Source organism: Xenopus tropicalis, chromosome 5 (assembly GCF_000004195.4).
Source record: "Xenopus tropicalis strain Nigerian chromosome 5, UCB_Xtro_10.0, whole genome shotgun sequence".
In the NCBI taxonomy this organism is placed as follows: domain Eukaryota; kingdom Metazoa; phylum Chordata; class Amphibia; order Anura; family Pipidae; genus Xenopus; species Xenopus tropicalis.
The window spans coordinates 99,165,055-99,188,693 of NC_030681.2; the positions used below are offsets into that span (position 1 = coordinate 99,165,055).

At 37.3% G+C, this 23,639-nt stretch overlaps 1 protein-coding gene across 3 annotated transcripts in view; it reads left to right on the forward strand.

The window, feature by feature from the left end:
- The window catches only part of dlgap2 (discs, large homolog-associated protein 2), a 252,368-nt gene extending 236,494 nt beyond the window's left edge, over positions 1-15,874 (forward strand). For all 3 annotated transcript variants that reach the window (XM_031902504.1, XM_031902505.1, XM_031902506.1), the window contains 2 exons: positions 10,122-10,274; positions 12,867-15,874. In XM_031902504.1, the coding sequence (XP_031758364.1) occupies positions 10,122-10,274; positions 12,867-13,085 (372 nt within the window). In that variant the 3' untranslated portion in view covers positions 13,086-15,874. The remainder of the gene's footprint in view (positions 1-10,121; positions 10,275-12,866) is intronic.
- The last annotated feature ends 7,765 nt before the right edge of the window (positions 15,875-23,639 follow it).

A 23,639-nucleotide genomic window follows, 5' to 3' on the forward strand; every position in this document is an offset into this window, starting at 1 on the left:
CCATAACCCTGTATTCCCTCACTTGTACTGAGAGCTATCTCCCATAACCCTGTATTCCCTCACTTGTACTGAGAGCTATCTCCCATAACCCTGTATTCCCTCACTTGTACTAAGAGCTATCTCCCATAACCCTGTATTCCCTCACTTGTACTGAGAGCTATCTCCCATAACCCTGTATTCCCTCACTTGTACTGAGAGCTATCTCCCATAACCCTGTATTCCCTCACTTGTACTAAGAGCTATCTCCCATAACCCTGTATTCCCTCACTTGTACTGAGAGCTATCTCCCATAACCCTGTATTCCCTCACTTGTACTAAGAGCTATCTCCCATAACCCTGTATTCCCTCACTTGCTAAGAATCCATCCAACCCCTTCTTAAAGCTATATAATGTATCAGCCAGTACAACTGATTCGGGGAGGGAATTCCACAACTTCACAGCTCGCACAGTATAAAATCCTTTCTGAATATTTAAATGGAACCTCATTTCTTCTAAACGAAGCGGGTGCCCTCGTGTCCGTTGGAAGGACCTATTGGTAAATAAAGCATTAGAGAGGTTATTATATGATCCCCTTATATATTTATACATAGTTATCATGTCACCTCTTAAGCGCCTCTTCTCCAGTGTAATAATGTCCCGTTTGGGCACTGGAGACCAAAACTGAACAGCATATTCTAGATGGGGCCTTACCAGCGCTCTGTAAAGGGGAAGAATAACCCTCTCCTTCCGTGAATCTAAGCACTGTTAAAATAACTGCAACTAATGAACCCCATTCTTATATTTGGGTGGCTGTCACGACGGAGATGCAGATGGTACTGTTATATTGGGTCCCAGGACTGTAGTACTTGGTAGTCTGTGTACCAGAGGCCACCAAAGGGAACCTTTACTGAATGCAGATATACTTATAGATATACTAATTTAATGTTTATTTCATGTACCCTGGCATATCTGCAAACACTTCTGGGGTTGCACTGCTGAAAATGTAATTTATGTTGTAGCAACAATATAAATTAAAACGATATGGCGGCTGGTTGTACACCATAGACAGAAGTTCTATGACTACATAACAGCCCTGATGCTCATTCAAGTTATGTGTTTATATGTGTATACACATACAATACCAGAGAGGCATGGTACCTTTTCCTGTACCTAAGCTATTGTTTCCTCATCATCTATGATTTGATAGGAATGGCAAGTAAAGAAGTATCAACTATGAATTAGGTCTGAACTATGAAAATAGTGCAGTTGATACCCAGTGACTATTTGAAAGTACAAATTCAGTGGTCCCCCTATCTACGGGCTGCTTGAAAATTTCCCATGTTTACAATGTTCAGATCTTTGGAAATATCGCCCTTTCTCACAGTTCTGTATTCCAGCTATTGTGTTCCAGGCAGCACATCATTTCTTTGTAAAACTCCCCACAGATTAATGGAACATCTGCTGCTCCTGGATTCTGTGAATGATCATTAACAGGTTAATGGGTTTCTCTGAGATTGTCTTTGTGACTGAAAGCTCCTACACACACCCTTCTCCTTCTGCATCACTGTGTATTGTTAAAGCCTCTTTATATGATCTGTTCTCAATTGTGCTGCACACAACAGTGAAGAGTAAGGTGTAGGTTTGGAAATAAGAAAACGGCCCTAGCAGTGATGACAAGCTTGTCTTTCCTTTAATTTCAGTCTTGTATTTTGATCATTCCCCTATTATTTGCCATATTTGTACCGCCACTTGTGATTTCTGTTCTTACCCAGTCTGAGGTGGTTTATATATTTCTTTATTTTTTTATATTTCTAAGATCACAATATTGTCTTTATCACTCAGTCTTGGTTTCATTTTCTTTACTGTACTTGTTCTTTTTGCCTCACTATCCTTGGAACATATTGCTCTCCTGTGGACACCAATGTATCTTTAGAATTTATATCTGTTCTCACACCTTTTTCTGAGTCATTTGTCTTACTCTTACTGTGTCAATACCTTGAAGATAGTTTTTCTATAAAACCAAATTGTTTATCTACAAAATATCTCAAATGTTCACATCTCAGAGGAGTAAAATGTTATTACACAAAAATAGAAAACACTGATCATTTTGTAGCTAAATAATGAAAATAGCATAGTTGTACCATAGTTGTCAAAGTGGTTTCTTTTTGTGATATTGTATTTCATGAGGTGACTAAGGCGGAACAGCATATCTACAAAAGTCTATAATAACATCAATTTTTGTACTGTAGATAATCATAACACAGTATTATTATTCCATCAACATGTGATCCTATGATGTGACACTCCAATACACAAAGGCAAATCTGGCCCAAACACAGTGCAACACAACTGAATAGATGTGCAAAAGTGGCTTTAGTAGTTATCATCCCAGCAAACAGAAAACTATATTTTGCTGAGTTGAAAGAAAAAGTAAAGCAAGTCAGACATAACCACTTGCACAGCATTTGTATACATGAACCCCTAGATCATCTACATCAATGCTGTCCAACTGGCGGCCCGCGACCCCCCTCTGTGTGGCCCCCCACCTGTCTGGCTGCTTTGATGGCTTACCTTTGTGTAAGCTTTAAATGGTATCAGTACTGAGATTAACTGGCCCCCTGCATGGTTCTCACCTCAGATTCAGGCTGTAATCCCTCTGTATTGTTTAAATATGTAATCCCCTGTGTTGTTCACACCTTTTAATACCTGCATTGTTCACCCCCTGCAGTGTTCACACCTCAGGCTCAGACTGTAATCACTCACATTGTTCACTTCTTCACACCTCAGACATAGGTACTGAGGCAGAGTATGGCACATACAGCCAGCATAGGGCAGGTAGAGTATGGCACACACAGGCAGCATAGGTCAGGGAGGGTATAACACACACAGGAAGGGTAAGGCAGGCAGAGTATGGCACACACAGTCAGGGTAGGGCAGGCAGAGTATGGCACCCACAGGCAGGGTAGGGCAGGCAGAGTATGGCACACAGAGGCAGCATAGGGAAGGCAGAGTATGGCACACACAGGCAGGGTAGGACAGGCAGAGTATGGCACACACAGACAGGGTAGGGCAGGCAGAGTATGGCACCCACAGGCAGGGTAGGGCACACAGAGGCAGCATAGGGAAGGCAGAGTATGGCACACACAGGCAGGGTAGGACAGGCAGAGTATGGCACACACAGACAGCATAGGACAGGCAGAGTGCTGCCTGTGTGTGCCATAATCAATATCAATTAGTAAGATTGAGAAAGAAAACCTAAGATGTATCTCACTGAAAGGTCCTGAAATGCCATACAATACTAAAACACATTATTCAGTGAGAAAACACAACCATTTATTGGCTCAGAATTAACGTGTTAGGAAGGAGAGAGGGTGCCATATAGCATGGGATGTACATTACCATTTGGTATAGTATGGTTTATTTTTTGAATTTTGTAATTTGTATTTAAATTCTTAGCCAATAAATGGTTGTGTTTTCTCACTGAATAATGTGTTTTAGTACTGTGTGTGCCATACTCTGCTTGCCCTATGCTGCCTGTGGGAGGTGAACCTGGCAGGGGTTTGTTAGCAGTTGGAAATAGCCATTAAATGGTCCCTAAGGTGTGTAATTATGTACTGGGGGTTGCTCTGCTATCCACAGGGGAGGAGGAGGCATATGGAATTTAAGGGTATATCTTAATATGACATAATTCTTTCACATATGAATGATGGTTGATATCCCCACAGTAAGGACCAAGCATTTGGGATTTTGCTGTGCTACCACCATTGTGATAAAATAGGTGTGGTTTGAAGTGGGTGTGGTTTCAAAAGGGGGAGTGGTCAAAACTGGCTTCCATTAGCGGCCCTCCACCATGTATGCTAGAGAAATTCCGGCCCTCGGCACCGTAGAAGTTGGACAGCACTGATCTACATCATTTGCTGCCAACATATTTAAATAACCACTATAGGGAGATTGAAACACAGAGACATATATGTTTAAAGGAGAAGGAAAGGCTAATAAAGAGTTAATCTCAAGCTGCAGGCATACCTTCAGTTGTCTCAATAGTGCCTATAAGTCTCCCCATATATCACCTGTTCAGATGATCAGAAGCCAAACAGGAAAAAAAACGCTGAGCTGTCTAAAGAAAGTTCCCATAATGCCTCACTCCTGCACCGAGACCAAGTGAACATGCTCAGTTAGTAAGACTATGGGGCTGATTTACTAACCCACGAATCCGACCCGAATTGGAAAAGTTCCGACTTGAAAACGAACATTTTGCGACTTTTTCGCGATTTTTTCGGCGTCTTTACGAATTTTTCGTTACCAATACGATTTTTGCGTAAAAACGCGAGTTTTTCGTAGCCATTACGAAAGTTGCGTAAAATCGCCCGATTTTTCCGTAGCGTTACAACTTACGCGAAAAGTTGCGCCTTTTTCGTAGCGTTAAAACTTAAAAGGTGCGAAGTTTCGCGTAAGTTTTAACGCTACGAAAAAAGCGCAACTTTTTGCGCAAGTTTTAACGCTACGAAAAATCGCCAGATTTTACGCAACTTTCGTAATGGCTACGAAAAACTCGCGTTTTTACGCAAAAATCGTATTGGTAACGAAAAATTCGTAAAGACGCCGAAAAAATCGCAAAATACCGATCATTACGAAAAAAAACGCAATCGGACTCATTTCGACCCGTTCGTGGGTTAGTAAATGTGCCCCTATGAGTCAGCTTCCTGCTGATTGGCTCAGATCCACATTCCTAAGGGGGGGAGTTCTTAGCATTCTTGAGGGAGGGGGGAGCAGGAGAGAGGAGAGAGCAGAGAGCTGCGTGTCTGTGGCACATGAATTACAGACACAAGAAACCTTTTGACAGAGAAGTCAGTGCAGCGTTTCTGTGAGTGCTTATGGCTGTATTTACATAGACCTTTCTGATAAAGCTTACTTCGTTTTTACCTTTCTTTCTCCTTTAACTGTGGCAGTGAATTTAAGTAAATGTGGCATTCTCTGAGGCATTTTACAGTTTGAATGCAAAGCAACAAAACTCATGCTTCAAAGCATGTAAGAAGTCAGCCTTGGTAAAGACGTCTCTTGCAAAAAGGAATTTATTAAACATGGGGAAACATTCTGTTTCTTAAATAAAAAGGCCCCTGACCAGTTTGTGGTTACTTTAATTACTTCTTAGAACAAATGTTTTATGTAATTAGTAGCCTTTATTTGTATTCCATTTCTACCTCCATATGGTGCGGATGGAGATTTCGATCTGTTAAAAATACCTAAAATTTCCATTTTATTCAAATCCCTCTATTTTAGCAGCATTCCCTTAATGGCTACTGCAAGATGAACCATTCTGTCTTTTATATTTCATTATTATAGGTCCATCTATGTTAATTGGAACCGCTAAGCTTCCTTAGCAGATTTATACTGGCACTAAACATTTTAAATCTATTGAAATTCATTTCCTTGTCTCCTGCATGTATTTTATTGACATTATCAGCAGATGGTTAAATTGCGTAATCCTTACAAAGTATGCTGCGGAGTTGTTCTTATAATTTGTCGTTGCTTGGAAACTTCACACTTTTCTCAAGCTGCTGTGGATTTACAAAAACAGTGTCTTCTACCTTTATTAGCTTTACAGCATGAGTATCCTGATAAAAAAGTATGTGTTTCCCACAGGAATAATTGTTATATAACACCAAATGAAATATTATTATTCAATAATATTTCCTCTCTAGCTGAGCAGGAAAGTGGAAATTAAGTTGAAAGACAGACACTTGTGGGATTGCCACGGTACATTGTTTGAAATGACAGGCAACACACAATAGTCATTCTTTCTATCCATCTATATGGTCAGTGGGAGAATAAAGGGTTCATTTAGAACAGTGGTATCTAATTTATGTGGTGGGTTGGTTACTTCTTATATATCATAGTCGAGGGCCAGATTAAATTAAAATGATGATTTCATACAGAGTCTTTGAGCAAACTGGGGACTATAAAAATGTGGGCCTCCAGTTGGACAGTTTTGATTTAGACTATAAAGAAAAGAAGCAATAACATTAGTGAAAACCCTTTGTAGCTACCGGTAGGATACAGGTTTGTACATTGCTGTTATTGTACTAGTGAGGAGATCTTGGTTAGTAAAGTTGTGTGGGTTGGTCTTTCACTGTTAGATTTTGTTAGCTGACTGTTACAGGTCAGGGAACAGACAAACCCTTATATTTCATTTCTTTAGGTTACAGAGAGGTTACATTTCTGGGGTAGGCTCATTATTGGACAAAGCTGTGATTGAAGAGTGAAACACATGTCAGGCATCTCGTGGGATAGTACTATTTTAGATGTAGTAAGTCAATGAGTTTGAACTGACCAACTTAATTTTGGCTTTGGCACGTAATGTGGGTGGTGTACATGTGTTAGAAATGGCTAGCAATACATTCAAGGATAGTTATATTTAACCATGATGGTAGGTGTCTGTATTTGAATACTAGTCAGGAAGGGATAGAATGCCATTCATGTGGCCAAAGATTTATATCCCTATAATGACACGCTGGACACATTGACTCTTGCTACTTTTAATTGGGGTAATTTGTGGTATTTGTATAATATTTATATGAACATCACAAAAACCCCATCTGGGATGGGAACCAGAAACAGTCTGAATGGTCTGGGACCAAAAACTTCAATGGCCTATTAACTAACACGTTTACAAATCAAATAGCAATAGCAAAAGTGATTTAGCTTTTTGTACCAAGAGCATAAAAGCGTTGCTGCTAAGTACGGCTATACATGTGAAGGACCTATTTTTACAAAAAGCTAAACAGGTAAGTGAACCTACTCCTTGGGAGGTAGATGATTAAGTTACCAGTAGACAGAAGTCCATTTTGCAGGGGGGGATTATCTGAGCTCTGGTAGTCTAATTATCTACCCTGAAAGGATCAAATATGGAATATCTGAAATTTCGCTGTTTAACTTGTTTAGTTCAAGATTTTTTGTGAGTAAAGCAATAAGCAAAAAGTATATTCAGAACAAGCCCTAAATCAAAACATTCAACCACTTTTCTGATAATTTGTCCATGGTAAGGCACTTTTATTAGTCTGCAGAAGAGTTACCTTCAAATGCTCAAATATGTGTCTATGAATCTGGCTCAGGAACCATTTCCCACCACCTCCTTAAGCCCAGAGAGTCAATCAACTACCCCCCCCCCCAACCTTGTTCCATTGTGCAGTTATGGACTGCATTGTTGAAGTCCCTGCGCTTTTCATAGTGGGTGGTGAACAGGTTCTCTGAGAAGCAGAAGGACTTTAAGTTCCACTAGATAATGTTTTACTTTTAATGTGTGGATTTAAATATGTCTGTGTAAAAAAAAACATTGATATTTACTATTGGAAGTTCAGATTCTATTAAACAAGATTGCCAGTCCCCTCTTTGAAAAGCAACTATACTTTACATTGCTTTGAGCTTTGGTCAAAAACATATATCTTGATTCCAACTGACCCAAAAACCTTTTTCCCACAGTGCAGTCGGGACATTTTAGGCTAATACCACACTAAGGGGGAGATTTACTAATCCACAAATGGTCCGAAGGCGCCTAAATGTGTTTTTTTGTAATGATCGGTATTTTTGCGACTTTTTCGTATGTCCCACGATTTTTTCGTCGCCGCCGCGACTTTTTCGTATATTTTCCGCGACTTTTTCATTGCCATCGACTTTTTCATTGCCATCGCAAAATTTTCTTTTACAATACGATTTTTTCCCTTTTGGGATTAGGATTTGTGGATTAGTAAATCTGCCCCTAATTCTTAAGGCTTTTGTCATCTTTACATTTGGCTCTATCTGAGAAATGGCTTCTTTTGTGCATGTGTAATAAGGAGCTGTGGTTGACCCATAAGGAAAGCAAGCCTGATCTTCATCATCCTCTGAGGATTAATTGTAGTTTCATCTGAACTGGAAAGACTGTACCTTAGCTTAGCAGTGCCATTGAGTTCACTCAATAGAAGGTAGAAAAAGGAGTCACCCCATTTTTTGTGAAAGATGTATAAAAATTGTGTAACAATAAAATGCACTTCAATAATAGCATATACTAAGCAGCAACACAATTTATCTATTGATAGACAAAATTATGTTTCAGTGTACAACACTATCATTATAGATACTAAAGGGCTTATTTATCAGTTTTTGAGTTTGTGAATTCGAGTTTGTTTGCATATCAAATGCTCCCTTATGTATTAATGTGGTAAACTCGAATCCCTCAGTTTTTCAAATTTACAAACTTAAATAAAACTCAAAAACTCAAATTAGCTCAGATTGAAAATATAGCTTGACTTTGCCTAGGACAACTCCCATTGATTCTATAGAAACTCACAAGCTTTTAGATGGCAGATTTTTACATTCACGTTTTTGGGGTCTTTTGCACATTATAAATACCAGACATTTGAATATTTGAACCATAATTCGGATTTCATTTTTTTTTTGTGCAAAAAAATCAAACTCAAATGTTTATGAATCTCCCCTAATTTTTTTTAGAATTATTACATCTGTGTGAGTGCCCAACCCTTGGAAGGGGGCTATACTCACTCTGACTTATACAAAGGCTTTATAAAGGCTTATAAAGGCTTGTAAATAATTGCTTTGTACCTTTTTAGTTACCTTTAGTAACCTTTAGTTACCTTATTTGTATATGTAAAAAATGGTGTTTGTCCATCAACACACACAGCAACTTCCACTGAAACTTACTTGCCATTTAGATATTTCCCATTGAATTTAATGGCTTAGGCAAGATATGAAGTGGTATAAATCAATGGCAGAAATCAAATACACGCTTTTATATAGACACTTTTACACCGCTTTTATGTTATTTTTCTCAGTGTAAGTCATTTTACATAGCATGATAAGTAGGACCTTTTGAACACAGAGTCTTCACTGTTCAGGGTCCATAATTCTCAAGATGCGTGGTTTATTGTGGTCTTGTCATGGATAGGAACATAACATCAGAACTACCTGGTTAGGAAGCCAATGCAGGGATTTGCAGCATTAGAGAACTACAAGCCAGATGGGAGACTGCATACTGAGCAAGTATAGATATACAGACACTAAAATTAAAATGCATGATGTTAAGATACAGCCAAGTTTGGCACCATAAGTAAAAAAGTGCCACTCCATGGAACAAAGCTGTAATTCAAATGGAAATTAAATGACAGAATTATAAGGCTTAGTGAGCTCATTGCACCTCCTGTAACTGTTGGGTAGGAGCAAGTGCAAGTACCAATAACTATGCACATGCAATTAGGAATAGTAACATACTGCACTGCCTAAACGATTGTCATTCTTAAACTCAGGAACTCATAAACAAATGCCATTTTGATTGATTCCTACAGAACTGGTGAGCTGCTTACTGCATGTCACTTCCAAGGTTTAGAAGCAGAAATGGTAGTTTATTATAGCATTATACACTCTTGAAAATAGCAGTGCAAACGTACGCTTGGGCTGGAGTCTGCCGGGAACTGCATATGCCATTAACACACTCACTAAGAACTGACAGATTTTTATCACTGTTTATAGTGCAAGGTTAACCCACTCACCCCTCTAGGGCAAGTAATACTGTATGTCACAACTTAGTTTTATTATTGTTTGAACACTGTTAAATCAATCAGTGGCTCATTCAAGCTGACAAATCATTCTGTGATGTCTCTGCATAACATGTTACAGGCATTGGGGCCTGGCTGTAATCCCTATAGGAGACACTCTCTTCTTAACACTTTATTTTTCATGAATGTTATAGTGTGCAGCTTTATAGTGTAATGTATATAGTGGTATAGTGTTTTGTAGAGTAGATTTGGCATTAAATATTATTGAAAATGATGACATGAATTCTGTAATTTGCAGAGAATAATAGTCTAAGATTCATCTGCTTTGGAAAATAAAGGAAATGTTGCCACCTAGTGGTTTTTTAGAATTACATAAAATACATAACCATTACGCTGTCTAAGTCCCCCAATATATTTACTTAATGTTAACTGCTAATTCACCAAAAAGAAAATCATATGTAAGATTTTTGCTATTTTAATCCTTGAAACTGTAATTTAAAATGAAATTTAAAAGAAATGTAAATGTAACAGAAACACATGTGCATTGTACTTTCTAAACTGAAATATCCTGTCTGTTTTTTGGGACTAATTTAGGACCCAAGTGCCATGCCCAGACCAACCTCCCAAGATCTAGCAGGATTCTGGGACCTGTTGCAGCTCTCCATAGAAGATGTAAGCATGAAGTTTGATAAACTGCATCAGTTAAAAGCCAATGAATGGAAAGCAGTTGATTCTCCTGAAAAGAAGGTAGGTACTGACTAAATGCCTGCCCTCAACTGACAAGTTCAAAACTTGCCCTTTCAACTTATGACCGCTTCTATGTACAGGTATGGGGTCGCTTATCTGGAAACCGTTATCTAGAAAGCTCCAAATTATGCAAAGGCCATCTCCCACAAGCTCCATTTTAATCAAATAATTAATTTTTGTTACAAGGATGTGATCCCAACTAAGATATAATAATTCTGATTGGAGACAAAACAATCCTGTCGAGTTAATTTACTGTTTAAATTATTTTTTAGTAGAATTAAACTGTGGACATTCAAATTATGGAAACATCCATTATCTGGAAATCCCCAGGTCTGGAACATGCAAGATAACAGGTCCCATAACTATATAACTGTATATATATATTTTTTTTTTTCCTATAGAAAGTCTCGAGTGTTTATGTCAGACAAGCTATTCATTATTGCAGAAATGATGTAGCAACAATTACCCATTTTTTTAAAGACTCATCGACATTTACTACACTGCTGCTAGAGAAGTCAATGGAGTGTGTCAGCAGTAGAAATAAGAACTCTGAATGATGCACAACAAAAAAGCCTTTCTATTTATAGATACAGGTATAGGACCCTTTATCCAGAATGCTCGGGACCAAGGGTATTCCCGGATAAGGGGTCTTTCTGTATTTTGGATCTCCATATCTTAAATCTACTAAAAAAATCAGTAAAACTTAATAAACCTAATAGGATTGTTTTGCATCCAATAAGGATTAATTATATCTAAGTTGGGATCAAATACAAGGTACTGTTTTATTATTACAGAGAAAAAGGAAATCAATTTAAACATTTTGAATTATTTGATTATAATGGAGTCTATGGGAGAGGGGCTTTCCGTAATTCGGAGCTTTCTGTATAATTGGTTTCTGGATAACGGATCCCATACCTGTAACAATTCTGGTTATCTGAATCTCAGCCTCATGGTGTTCTCCAAATACAGTGCCCTGTCACCCTATGTATAGCCACCTTTAGAACTTTACTCTTTACTAGTACCTACTTCCATGCTCAACATACAGGACTTGGCCAGAGCACTACCACTACCTGTGGAATTCACAACCATACAGCATTATTATCCTTTATTTGCAGTGTAACATATTCCATCAGTCCCTGCCCTAATAACATTAGACATTGTTTTACCTTGCATAGATCAAATTCTCCCTTACCATTAACCTCTCTCTCCCAGTTTGCCCACTAATCAAACTGGCCTACATTACAACATGTGAAGGATTTTAAATGCACCGAACCCCATTCATCTGAATTAAAAGACAATCTCAGTGCTTTCTCACCTGTGGGGGACATGATCTTCTGCAGGCAACAAAGTGCTACAACTGACATTGCCCCTGCACAAAAGCCATCATTTCCTAATAAACATATCAAGATTCACACTTCACATCTTAAAGGAACAGTAACACCAAAAAATGAAAGTGTTTTCAAGTAATTAAAATATAATTTACTGTTGCCCTGCGCTGGTAAAACTGGTAAGTTTGCAACAGAAACGCTACTATAGTTTATATAAATAAGCTGCTATGTCAACACGGGGGCAGCCATTGAAACTGGGAAAAAGGAGAAAAGGCACAGGCACATCGCAGATAACAGATAAGCTTTGTAGAATATAATGGGGTTTTATCTGTTATCTGCTAAGTAACCTGTGCCTTTTCTCCTGTAAATGGCTGCCCCCGTGGCTACACAGAAGCTTTACTTATATAAACTATAGTTGTCTTTCTAAGGAAAACACACCAGTTGTACCAGTGCAGGGCAGCATTACATTATATAGTAATTACTTTTATACACTTTCATTTTTTTGGTGTTACTGTCCCTTTAAAATTCCCTTATCTCCTCATGAACTTAAAGTAAATCTAACCCCTGTAAACAAATGAATGTAACATTGGTCTTCTAACACTTTTGTAACTTACATTGGTTTTTTTTCTACACAATATTAGAAATGATTACACTGCTGATATAGTGAAATTGAAATTGCAGCATTACTTGCTGTCAGTTCTACTAACTGTGTGACTGTTTTGAGAAAATGTCAGAAGGTGAAGAGGAAACTCTTCTGATGTTGCTCTATAACTAATGTAAATTGCAAAAATGCATAACAGAGCACCCTGGCCAGTTTGTCTAGAAGCTTTACATTTCCTTTCATATTTCTCTAAGATCAATTTCCCCATACAGCTAAATAGTTTTATACCTCTTATCCCTCACATACAGAGTTACTCATTTTGTTTTTGTGCCAGTTGTTATGTATCCTTATGTATAGTACTGTGAAATATAAAGATAATACTGCCTTTGGAGTTACATGCTTTTAAGGGAACCCTAAGTTCTTAGCTTTTTATAGAAGCTATCCCCAGATTTTTTAATTAGAATTTTTTAATTATATTAAACACATGTCACTTGCCTAAATAAAGATCCCTATAAGGAACTTTAATATTAATGTACATTAACCCTTTCTTTACATGGTCACATATTATCTGACAAACCAAATTTTTAAGTGGCCAATTATATGACAAGAAGCTATTTTCTAAGGTTCTCCATTTAATTTATGTTGTTACATTTTGTTATTCAGGATGACAAAAAGCTCCCACTTCCTATACCAAAGAAACCCACCAGAGGAAAATTCCCCATCACTAGAGAAAAATCTCTTGATCTACCTGACCGACAAAGACAAGAAGCAAGAAGAAGGTTAATGGCTGCCAAAAGAGCAGCGTCATTCCGGCAAAATTCAACAAGTGAGCGAGCAGACAGCATTGAAATCTATATACCCGAAGCCCAAACAAGGCTTTAAGTACTGCAACATTTTCATTTTTTTTTAATAGATAAAGACATGCTTGTACAGTTTGTAACACACCTTATAATTTGAGCCCCTATCTCTCTACTAAATATGCCCTCGTTGTTGTGTTCTTTGTGCCATAAGCGCAGTGGAATGCTTTTAAGTTTTTTTTTTTTTAATTTCTTCAGAATTTGCAAAACTCATTGCAAAACTTATTTTGTATCTCATGCCAGACATACAACCAACTACATGCATAGGGCTTGATCTGACCTAGTTTCTCCAACATGTTCTCAAGGACAACAAGAAAAACCTCTCAAGATGGAACCAAGCTTAAAATTCTTGCTTATTTCTATTTTTATAAATCACTTGATAATTAGGAACGATGATTAAACAAACAAAAGACTAATGGGTACATCTCAGCCCCTCACCAGAGGCATTAGTTATTCCAAGTAGAAGGTGCTACTAATGTGACGTGCAGGAAAGAAAGGATATTTTACTTGTTGACCTCCGGTTCCTTTAAGTTGCATCAATGGAGATATATACCTATGCTGCTGCTCCCTAGCACTGCTAAATCCTAATCACAATTTCATCTCAAGACCCTGGGTCTGAACAAACATCTGCCATATTACTAAACTCCCAAAGCTTTTGGTTCCACAGAAGATTTCATTCCAATTCCATGTGGTGGCATTGTGTATGGAACCTGGCTAGATGCACCTCTGCAATCAACAGTGTCTCAAATTAGCTGCTCATTATCAGTGCAAGAGCACTCGAGGGGAAGGGTGGGGACAAGAAAAGAAAGTGAATGCCTTAAATGATCTTTTTTCTTAGACATATGGCTCATTCCTTTTGGTTTACATTTTGTTTGATGAATTCTTTTAATAGATATACAACTTAAATATGTGCAGTGTATGCTATTTAACCCACAAAGCTATATTTATTATGTTGCTAGGGCATCCTTGGAAAAAAAATGTTTGCTGTTATACCAGTTGTGACGTAGTAACCATTTTAAAAAAAATCTTAACTATCAGTGGGTAATATATGGTTCTTTTAAGGTACAGTAATGGTGAAATGTGCTTTACATCTGTATTTATTTTCCTCACTTCATTTTTCCTGGAAGTGTCAGCTAAAGCTTGTTTCTCCCATTCTCATTTAATGTGACAAGAGAGCAAAACATGCACTCATGAAATCTATGAAACGTAGCATATTTTATGGTGTTTTTCATGAACTGTATGCAAAATATAAAGAGGAACCACTGAACCTCAGCATTATTATTATTATAGACATTTCAGTTTTACTTCAGAATTTCTAGAGCTTTTTTTTTTTTCCTTTTATTTCTTTGTCATAGAACTTCCCACTGTCTTTATAACTAATTAACAGAAAGGGCTCATATATCCAAGCTGTAACCTAGTTCTGGTATCAGGGAAAATAGACATAGGAATTTCTATCTATTTCTTAAAAAACTGGAATTTCTATAAAGGGTTACTGACCCTCAGAATCCCTCAGAATTTAGGCCATGCTTTCCTGTAAAGTTTTAGGAACCATCCAACAGATTTGGGACCTTATACAATATGAGCATGCCTACCCCGTTTAAGCACCAAACTCTTTGTTATGTCAATGCCTTGAAGCAACTTTAGCTTATGGTATAGCCCAGCCTGGTTACTAAGGCATTAAGCTACTTGTTTCTGGTGTCAAATACATATCTAACATATCTAACAGCTGTGATCAAACTGGCAGCTTTATTTCGGCTTTTATAAAACCAAGTAGACACTTGCCGGGGAATCAGGCAGCATTTTCCCAATCGCACATTTTGCCAGAAAAAAATGAAGTATAAGCTTTCACTATAGGTGGCCAAGACAAGGCATATGCTATGTTAATTTGATAATATGAGAATGCAGCAAAGGAATTTGCAGGGTATTCCACAACTGGACCTATCTGGGGGTTTTTTTAGCAGTAAAAAGTACTGGGGCTTGCTTCATGCCACATGCCCAGCTTGGTCCTAACTACCCAAACGCTGCGTAACTCCGCTGCTGCATACACTGCATACATCCTCACATGCTACATCAGGCCATGTCAGGAAATGTAGTCACCTAGGCAGCACTAGCCTTAAAAAAATAATGTTATTTTCTGGACACTTGAGTATCTGATGGTATTTGTCATGAGAAATCATATCTAAACAGTGTAGTTTGATCAAGTGCTTCCATGCTATTACTAAATATGCAGGTGAATTACAAAGGAAGGTAATTCCATGAACAGAAAAGTGTACACAACCAAATTAATCAAATGCAAAATAATCTATTTACTTTTACACAACTACTGCATTACTCTACCCTGTAAGCCAGTCGTTTTCACCCTGTGTATCTAAACCAAACTCCCCCACCCCCGAGGGGCCCAGAGCAGTGGCTGGGGGCAATCAGTAGGCTCCTTATGAGTGATATTTAGGAGGTACACTTATGGCCAAATTATATGTTTTCATTTATCTGTAAGCTTGTTATAAGCTAAGGGAGCCCTGACAAAATGTTGGGCCTGAAAGAGGTGCTTAAACCAAAAAGGTCTGAACTTACTGCTGCAGTCTATCAGGTCTTTGGATCTGTTCAAATCTATCAAGATATATCAAGCCACTTTGTGGCTTGACTTGCTTTCCTTCATTATACTGGTATGGGATCTGTTATCTGAAAACCCATTATCTAGAAAGCTGTAAATTACAGTAAGGGCAGCTCATATAGACTTCAATTTAATAAAATAATTCAAATTTTAAAAAAAACGTTTCCTTTTTCTCTGTTATAATAAAACAGAACCTTATACTTGATCCCAACTAAGATATAATGCATCCTTATAGGCAAACAATCCTGTTGGGTTTAATTAATGTTTAAATTATTTTTTAGTAGATTTAAAGATCCCTTATGCTGAAAACCCCAGGTCCTGAACATTCTGGATAACTGGTCCCATACCTGTATATTCATTATACTTGTGTGCCTGGGTATACCTTAAATGCTGTATAGTTTTGGTCAGATCCAATAATGTCAGAGACTATAGCAAAGAATACAACTGTGTTACTAACTTAAGGAATGTGGCAATCTTTTAAAGTTAACCGTGAAAGAATCATGTTGGTCAAAAGAAGAGGTAATAGTAATATTTATTACTAAATTATTTGTTCTTCTTTAGGCTCATTAGTAAAGCGAGGGAGTCATGCATTTTTTTCACCCATCATTTAACCTTGTAATGCCAAGCTATGTTCATTTTGTGGGCACCACCAAGGGTAATTTTGACAGAATGTTGGTCTGATGGTTCAGTCAAACTACAAGTATAGGATCTATTTTCTGAAAATGCTTGGGACCTGGGGCCCACAGATAAGAAATCTTTCCATAATTTGGATCGCCATTAAATACACCCAATAGGATTGTTTTGCCACCAATATGGATCCATACAGATTAGTTGAGATCAAGTACAAGGTACTGAAAAAGGAAATATTTTTTTAAAATTAGAATTATTTGTCTTTTCTGAATAACAGGTTTCCAAATAAGAAATCCCATACTTGTACCAGCTTTCTGCAGTGAGACGACTAAAGACATTTAAAGGAACAGTAAAATCAAAAAATTAAAGTGTTTTAAAGTAATTAAAATATAATGTGCTGTTGCTCTGCAAAGAAACTGGTGTTTTTGCTACAGAAAAGCTACTATATAAATAAGCTGCTGTGTAGCCATGGGGGCAGCCATTCAAGCTGGAAAAAAGGAGAAAAGGCACAGGTTACATAGCAGATAACTAGTATATAAGCCCCATATAATGGGGATTTATCTGTTATCTGCTAAGTAACCTGTGCCTTTTCTCCTTTGAATGGCTGCCCCCATGGCTACACAGCAGCTAACTTATACAAACTATAGTAGTCTTTCTGAGGCAAACACACCAGTTGCAGCAATGCAGGGCAACAGTATATTATATTGTTATTACTTTTATACACTTTCATTTTTTGGTGTTACTGTTCCTTTAAGTACTGGTGTATATTCCTGTATATTGCTGACTGGAGCATTATGGCAATAAGGGCTGCTTTGTGATTAGCAGGAAAACTCTCCATAGATGGCAACCTAAAAAAAAGTATGATGAAAAAATGTACCTTGTGACAATGAAGGTGCATCCCAGAGTGAGAGAAAACAGAGATTACTGATCCCAAGAGCTTTTATAAAGTAGCTGCTATTTATTTACATATCACTTTTAGTGTACCTGTTTGTTTAAACTCAACCTACCACTATCTGTCTATGGTTCTCAGTATAAGGAATGTACAGATTAAATATACTGAGTGCTGAGACACTGAGAGGTAGACTGGTCCAAACAAACATCTGCCTTTTTTTGTCATGAACAACAATATATTTACTTTTTTTCACTAGCACTTTTAGTTTTTGTGTCAGTGAGCACTACATGTGTTTATCAGCAAACCACAGAAACAGTTAAATGAAACTATTAATGAGGGTTGCTATATTAGCCACCATGTTTCTTATGCTAAAAAGTTCCTGCGGAAATCAAATATACAAGTACGCATGAGATTTGTATTACGTAACCAGAGATAAAAGCATGTTAAACCTCCAATTTCTTTTCTTCTCAAGCTGAATAGCTGTAAGTTTGCTATATAGACTGAAGACATTGCAAACTGTAAAAAAAAAAAAAAAATCATATCAAAATATGTTTTGCCAATGCCGCCTTAACATGTAATGGAAAGCTAAACCTCAACAGGATGAATGTATAGGTCTAAGATGAAAAAATATATCCCTAGTATATTCTACATACAGTATGTAAAGAGAAAGAAGATACAAGTATATATATATAGATTACATTGTTAGCTTATTTGCAATTACCTTTTCACCACAATCTTACCAGTAAATATATATATATATATATATATATACTGGCCTTTCTTGGTGGCAATAGAACTGCTTCATTATAAAGTATAGTATAAAAGGGATGCCCAGTCTGTGGCCCTGTTAAAGGAAGGCTATGAAGCATTGTACTGGAGCTCTCTAGACTGGACAAACCTTCTCTAGGAGGAATGAACTGTCTATCATGCAGTTTAAAGAAGGAGAAGATTGGAAGCAGGAATGTATCAACCTTTTTCTTATTTTTATATCTGCTTTTTGTCAAATAATAGTGCCAAATCATATGCCAGTTGCATGTATATGTAAAATCCTGGGGCAAGATGCAATTAAAAAAAAAACTGAGGTATATTTGTACACATTTATATGCTGTAAAATTTATTTGATATCCCATGACAACTTTTCTTTTGTTTATTCAGAATTTTCAGTGAATGGTAATAGAATTTAAAAATGAGCTCAACAGGTTTTCCATTTATGTCAGCACACTTCTCATTGACAACTGAGGCGATACAGGACTTGCAGAGTCATTTCTGCTGGCTACTTATTCAAGTGCTAATAAGAATTAATAGCGTTTAATGATGGATTGTTGGGTTTATATATACCACAAGCTGCTTTCTCATTTTTATAGCAAAGCATCTTCATGGCTTAGGGCTTGATAATGTGTTTTGATTGGACCATAAAGAGCTGCTTCATAAATTCTCAAAATCAAAATGCTTACAGAAGCCTCAAATGTAGCATAACTGGAGGTTCTATAGCCAAACTGTTCTACTTTATACAGGGCAATGGATAACAGTGACAATATATAAGAAGTTGCTAAAGGGATGGGTTTGGAACCACGCTGGTTACCCAAAACGAAATAAGAAAACATTATTTTTAAAACATCAATACCCATAAATAATTTAACTTTACCTTAAAATTTTGGTATGATCTTTTTTTTTTTTACTGCATCATGAAGAAACCAGCCACTTCTATCTGAAACAGGGCCTGTAACAAAAGCAAATACTACTGAATCAATAATATTGTATTTAATATAGTATGAAAAATATCATATTTATTTGGACCTATATAATTCATGGTTTGTTTTTCCTTTGCTCCAATGGAAGACTATATATACAGTAATGTATACAAATGTCTACTGCTAGTGGTAAAATGTTTTCGGTAAAGAATTACATTTTTAAGTGCAATATATACAACTATTTAAACCGCTAACATTCTATCAATAAGAGCAGAAAAAAGCCATGTTTATCTATGTATTGTATATATTAATAGGTAAAAAACAATAAAATGATGTTTCTAAGACATGTGTGTTCATTCTATCCAGCTATGGAATAGCTCCCTTCTGAGACTGCTTTGGAAAAACCAATAAGAAAAGCAAATGGATGCAGCAAGAGAGAGAGAGCAGACCCAGCAGTAGCTGTCTGCCTGGCCCAGGTGTATCCAGGGGTCCCAACCTATATGCCATTTTAGGGCCGTGGCAGACGGCGAGATTATAATCACCGAAGTTTCCTCTCAAGGCAAATTTGGAGAAATTGCCAAAGTTCCGAAGTTACCATGAGAGGAAACTTAGGCGATTTTGGCGCTGCGTATGCCATCCCACTGACGATTTACATTCTAGCCGGTGGGATGGCATTTTGGGGAGATCTCCCCGTCTGTCATGGCCCTTAGATATGTGCAAACAGATCATGTTCCCCAAGCTTTGGGTCCATAAAAAGATTCTGGTTGAACCACAACTACAAAGAAATACAAGTCTTCCCGATATTTTTCAATTCACACCAATATTAAGAGGTAATTATTTTTCTAAGGTAAAAGACATGCATAAAATAAATGTACACAGATACCATTGGGCTTAGTTGTCAGTTTTTGAGTTTGTGAATTTAAGAGTTTTCTCGTAACACGAATCAACTCGAAAAACTCAAAAAACTCGAATGTTTGCTTATTTGTTAAAAAAATTCCAATATGAATAAACTCGATTGAATAATATCGTGGAAACGAACTCATATACTATACCTTGTGAGTTTACAAGCTTAACCCTAATTGAAAAAATGGAAAATACATACGAGTTTTTGGATTTTTTTAACTAAATAAATATCGAACATTAGAGTTTTTGAACTGTTTTTATTAAAATACTTTACATTTCATTAGATATAGACATGTGGGCTGGGGTGAAATGGTTTCACACATTCAACACAAATAAAATCCCCTTTAAACTAACACAGTTCAGTTGCCATTAATGTCTCTGAAAAATGCCCTGTAATTCTCTGTGGAATGTTTATGATAATAAAAAATTAAAAAATAGTTCCCCTCTTGGGAAGCCCATCACTGACATTGTCAAAACCTCTTTTGTTGTCGGGCCTTCTAGGAGGACAGGGGTTTTCCTTACCATGTCACTGTAAAAACACATCCTTTTAGTTCACAATCTTGACATATTAATAATTGTGTCTTTATGTTGTGCTATTAGAATATTTTACCACCAATGGTGTTAGTGGTATAAATATAGAAGCCCCTAACATTCTCATATGTTTTTGGGCTACTGGTGGACTGTAAATTTTAGTCTCCGTCATTTTCTTTAAATAGCATCTGGTCAGATAAACACCTGGTTTTCTTTCATGTTATGGGTCAGATTCAATTTGATGAAAAAAGCTTATCTTTTCATTCAATTCCAAATTTTGCCTAAGAGTCATATGCAAGTCAATGAGAAAAACGTATCTCATTGTTTATCAGATGAACTCTATTCATCTCTATTAGAAGTGTTATCTCCTCAAATATGAATCTTGCCCTTGCAAGATCCCCTACTCTCAATAATGCCCTCTAATGTATTTGTAAAGAGTATGTCCCCTCGCAAATGCCTTTTGTCCTGAGAAAACAACCCAACCATACCAATATAGTTGCACATATCTGCATTATATCCAGCTCATTGATATCCTTCCTAATGACTTGAGCCCAAAGCTGCACTGTATATTCAAGCTGAGGCCTTACCAGGCTGGCATACACTCACAGTATTATGATGTGTAATTTATTTCTTATCCCTTATTACCCCTTACAACTTTTCTACTAATTACAGGCCTATAGTTTCAGGATCCCTACCGTGTTCCAAATCTAGTACCTATACCAGTGATCCCCAACCAGTGGCGCGTGAGCAGCATGTTGCTCACCAACCCCTTGGATGTTGCTGCCAGTGGTATTAATGGAGGTGCTTCTTTTTTGAATTCCTGGATAAAGGCAAGTTTTAATTGCATAAAAAAACAGATTTACTTACAAACAGGGCCTCCTGTATATTGCCAGTCTACACTGAGCTTCCAAATAGTCAATCACAGTCCTTATTTGGCACCCCAGGAACTTTTTTCCTGCTTGTGTTGCTCCTCAGATCTTTTTACATTTGAATGTGGCTCACATGTAAAAAAAAGTTGGGGACCCACGACCTATACTATGAACCCTTAGCAGCATTGCCCTTGCGTGTATGCAATATGCATCACCATGGATGCAATTGTGCTCTTACACAACAACGGTAAGTCCAAATATATGTAAAGCTCCAATAACCATACAAATTGTTCTGATAAATATTAAGGGGCCGATATACTAAAGGTCGATAATGCTTATCGCATGCTTTTTTGCATTAAATAGCAGGCGATAATTAAGTCACATGCAATATTTACCTCGCATTGCATAGAAATAATACACTTTGTACTAACGCATGATTCACAAACACATATGAAGCATTAAACGTGCTAAATATCGCATTTGTCTGTGCGAAGATTAACATCTACTTGGGGCAGGCGGTACTTAAAGAAAATTATGGTTTGTGAGCTTTTGGCAACACAATAAGGACTTTGCAGTGGGATTTATTCAAGTATGTGATTGCCCTAGAGTGATGCATCCTCCAGTTTGCAGGGAAATGGTCATTTTCAGAACAGTTGTTTTCCGAATGGAGTAATGATTACGTGCGTAAAAATTGTGCATAAAATCGTGCGCTAATATAAAACGCTCATTGCGAGTTAAATAAAGCAAAGAACATCGCGTCTTAATTATGAAGCCTGTCCTTTTAGTGAATCGAGCATTAAGTCGCAAAAAATAAGAAGCGATAACATTTTTAATGCATGCTATAAATAGCGCTCGTTTTATTGACCTTTAGTGAATCGGCCCCTAAGTGCCACTAATCCAATTATGCATCCACCATTTCTCTACTGTGGGTACCAATACTGATGAAAATGTTTCCCCACTGAAGCCCTGGATCCAGTGCTTCAAACTAAGTAAAGTTTCTCAAGACTTATATTTGGCACAGTAAACATGACTTAATGGTGGGGCATCAACAAACTCAGTTACACAGGTGCAGTAGCTCAGAGGCTGTAGGTGATGTATACCAGAAGCCAATCAGTAAAGCATGACCCATCACCATCAATGACTAAATCTTTTAGACATTAAAAAAGACCTTTCAGGAAGTTTTACGTGATTACCTGACTGATGTTTTTTACCTGCAGTGATATTCATTGTTCTAGGTATTAAGGTATATTGGATGATTTGTCACCCAAGGGTAGCACAAATTTCCTGGGGGTGACAAATGGCCACGTGTGCCATCCCCTTAAATGTATAAGATGTCAGGTCAAAGACCATCTACCAGCCATGATGCCTTGGGGCATGCCTAACAAATTGGATCTTGCACTGAGATAAGGCAACTACTTTTATTCCCATATGCCTTTGCTAACATGTTTCCTGGTGTTATTATTACATTAAATTGTAAGATTTGTCTTACAATACGTTGAGTTACATTGAGCTGGGTGTTAACATATGACAGACTGGGAAATACAGCTGTTTTTGCATGTGGTTGCATCGCCTGATAATGTTTGTCTGTGGATCCTATACACCTGCCAAAGAATATCCAATGATCATTTGTGTGTCAAATGCTTACCACAAAGTCCCACATAATGAGGGTTATACTTTTGCTTCATTTAGATGAAATACAGAATCTCTAAAGGGTGGATTCCTTCTGAATGTTACTCTGGAATGTAAAGGCTTACTAGGAAAGAATATCCTGGAACATTCAATAAATCCATTTGGTTCCTGCAGCTTTCTTACCTGTGCATCAATTAGTGGATCCCTAGTGTCTGAACATTTACTGTCATCATAAAATCTTATCAAGCCTGTAACAACACATTGGCAACAACATATTAACAGTAAAAGGTTAAACGCAATAGAACAAAGACATAAGAATAGCTAAACAAACTTGAAATACAGAAATCCATATTAAATAGACTTTAGCCATTGCTGGTCTATTATTAGTTACATTAGATAGCCCTCCTACTCCATATACTTCTAATTCTCTGCAGCCTACTGCATGTTCCTTCACACACTTCCCTTAGTTAAAAAATCTTATGTAAGAGATAAAAGGGCTTATTTACTTATGCCCCTAATGAAAGTGCACTTGTGTTTGGGGTATAGCTGTTCTGCAGCTTGTGGTGTATTAGAAATCTGGTGCGAGGTACAGGGTGCAGTGCACAAGGCCCCCTGTCCTTACTGCCTGCCTATTGCAGGGCTCTGCTTCACTTTATGCCCACTGGTGCTTCTTAATTCAGGTGACAAATAGCGGTGGGAAAGGGAACACTTTTGTGGTTATTGGTGCTTTCCTTACTGTAATCTTGGTGATAGGAGTCCTTGTATTGTAAGTAATATTTATTTTTATTTTTTTGGTGGAGAAAAATGGTGATACATATCAGTA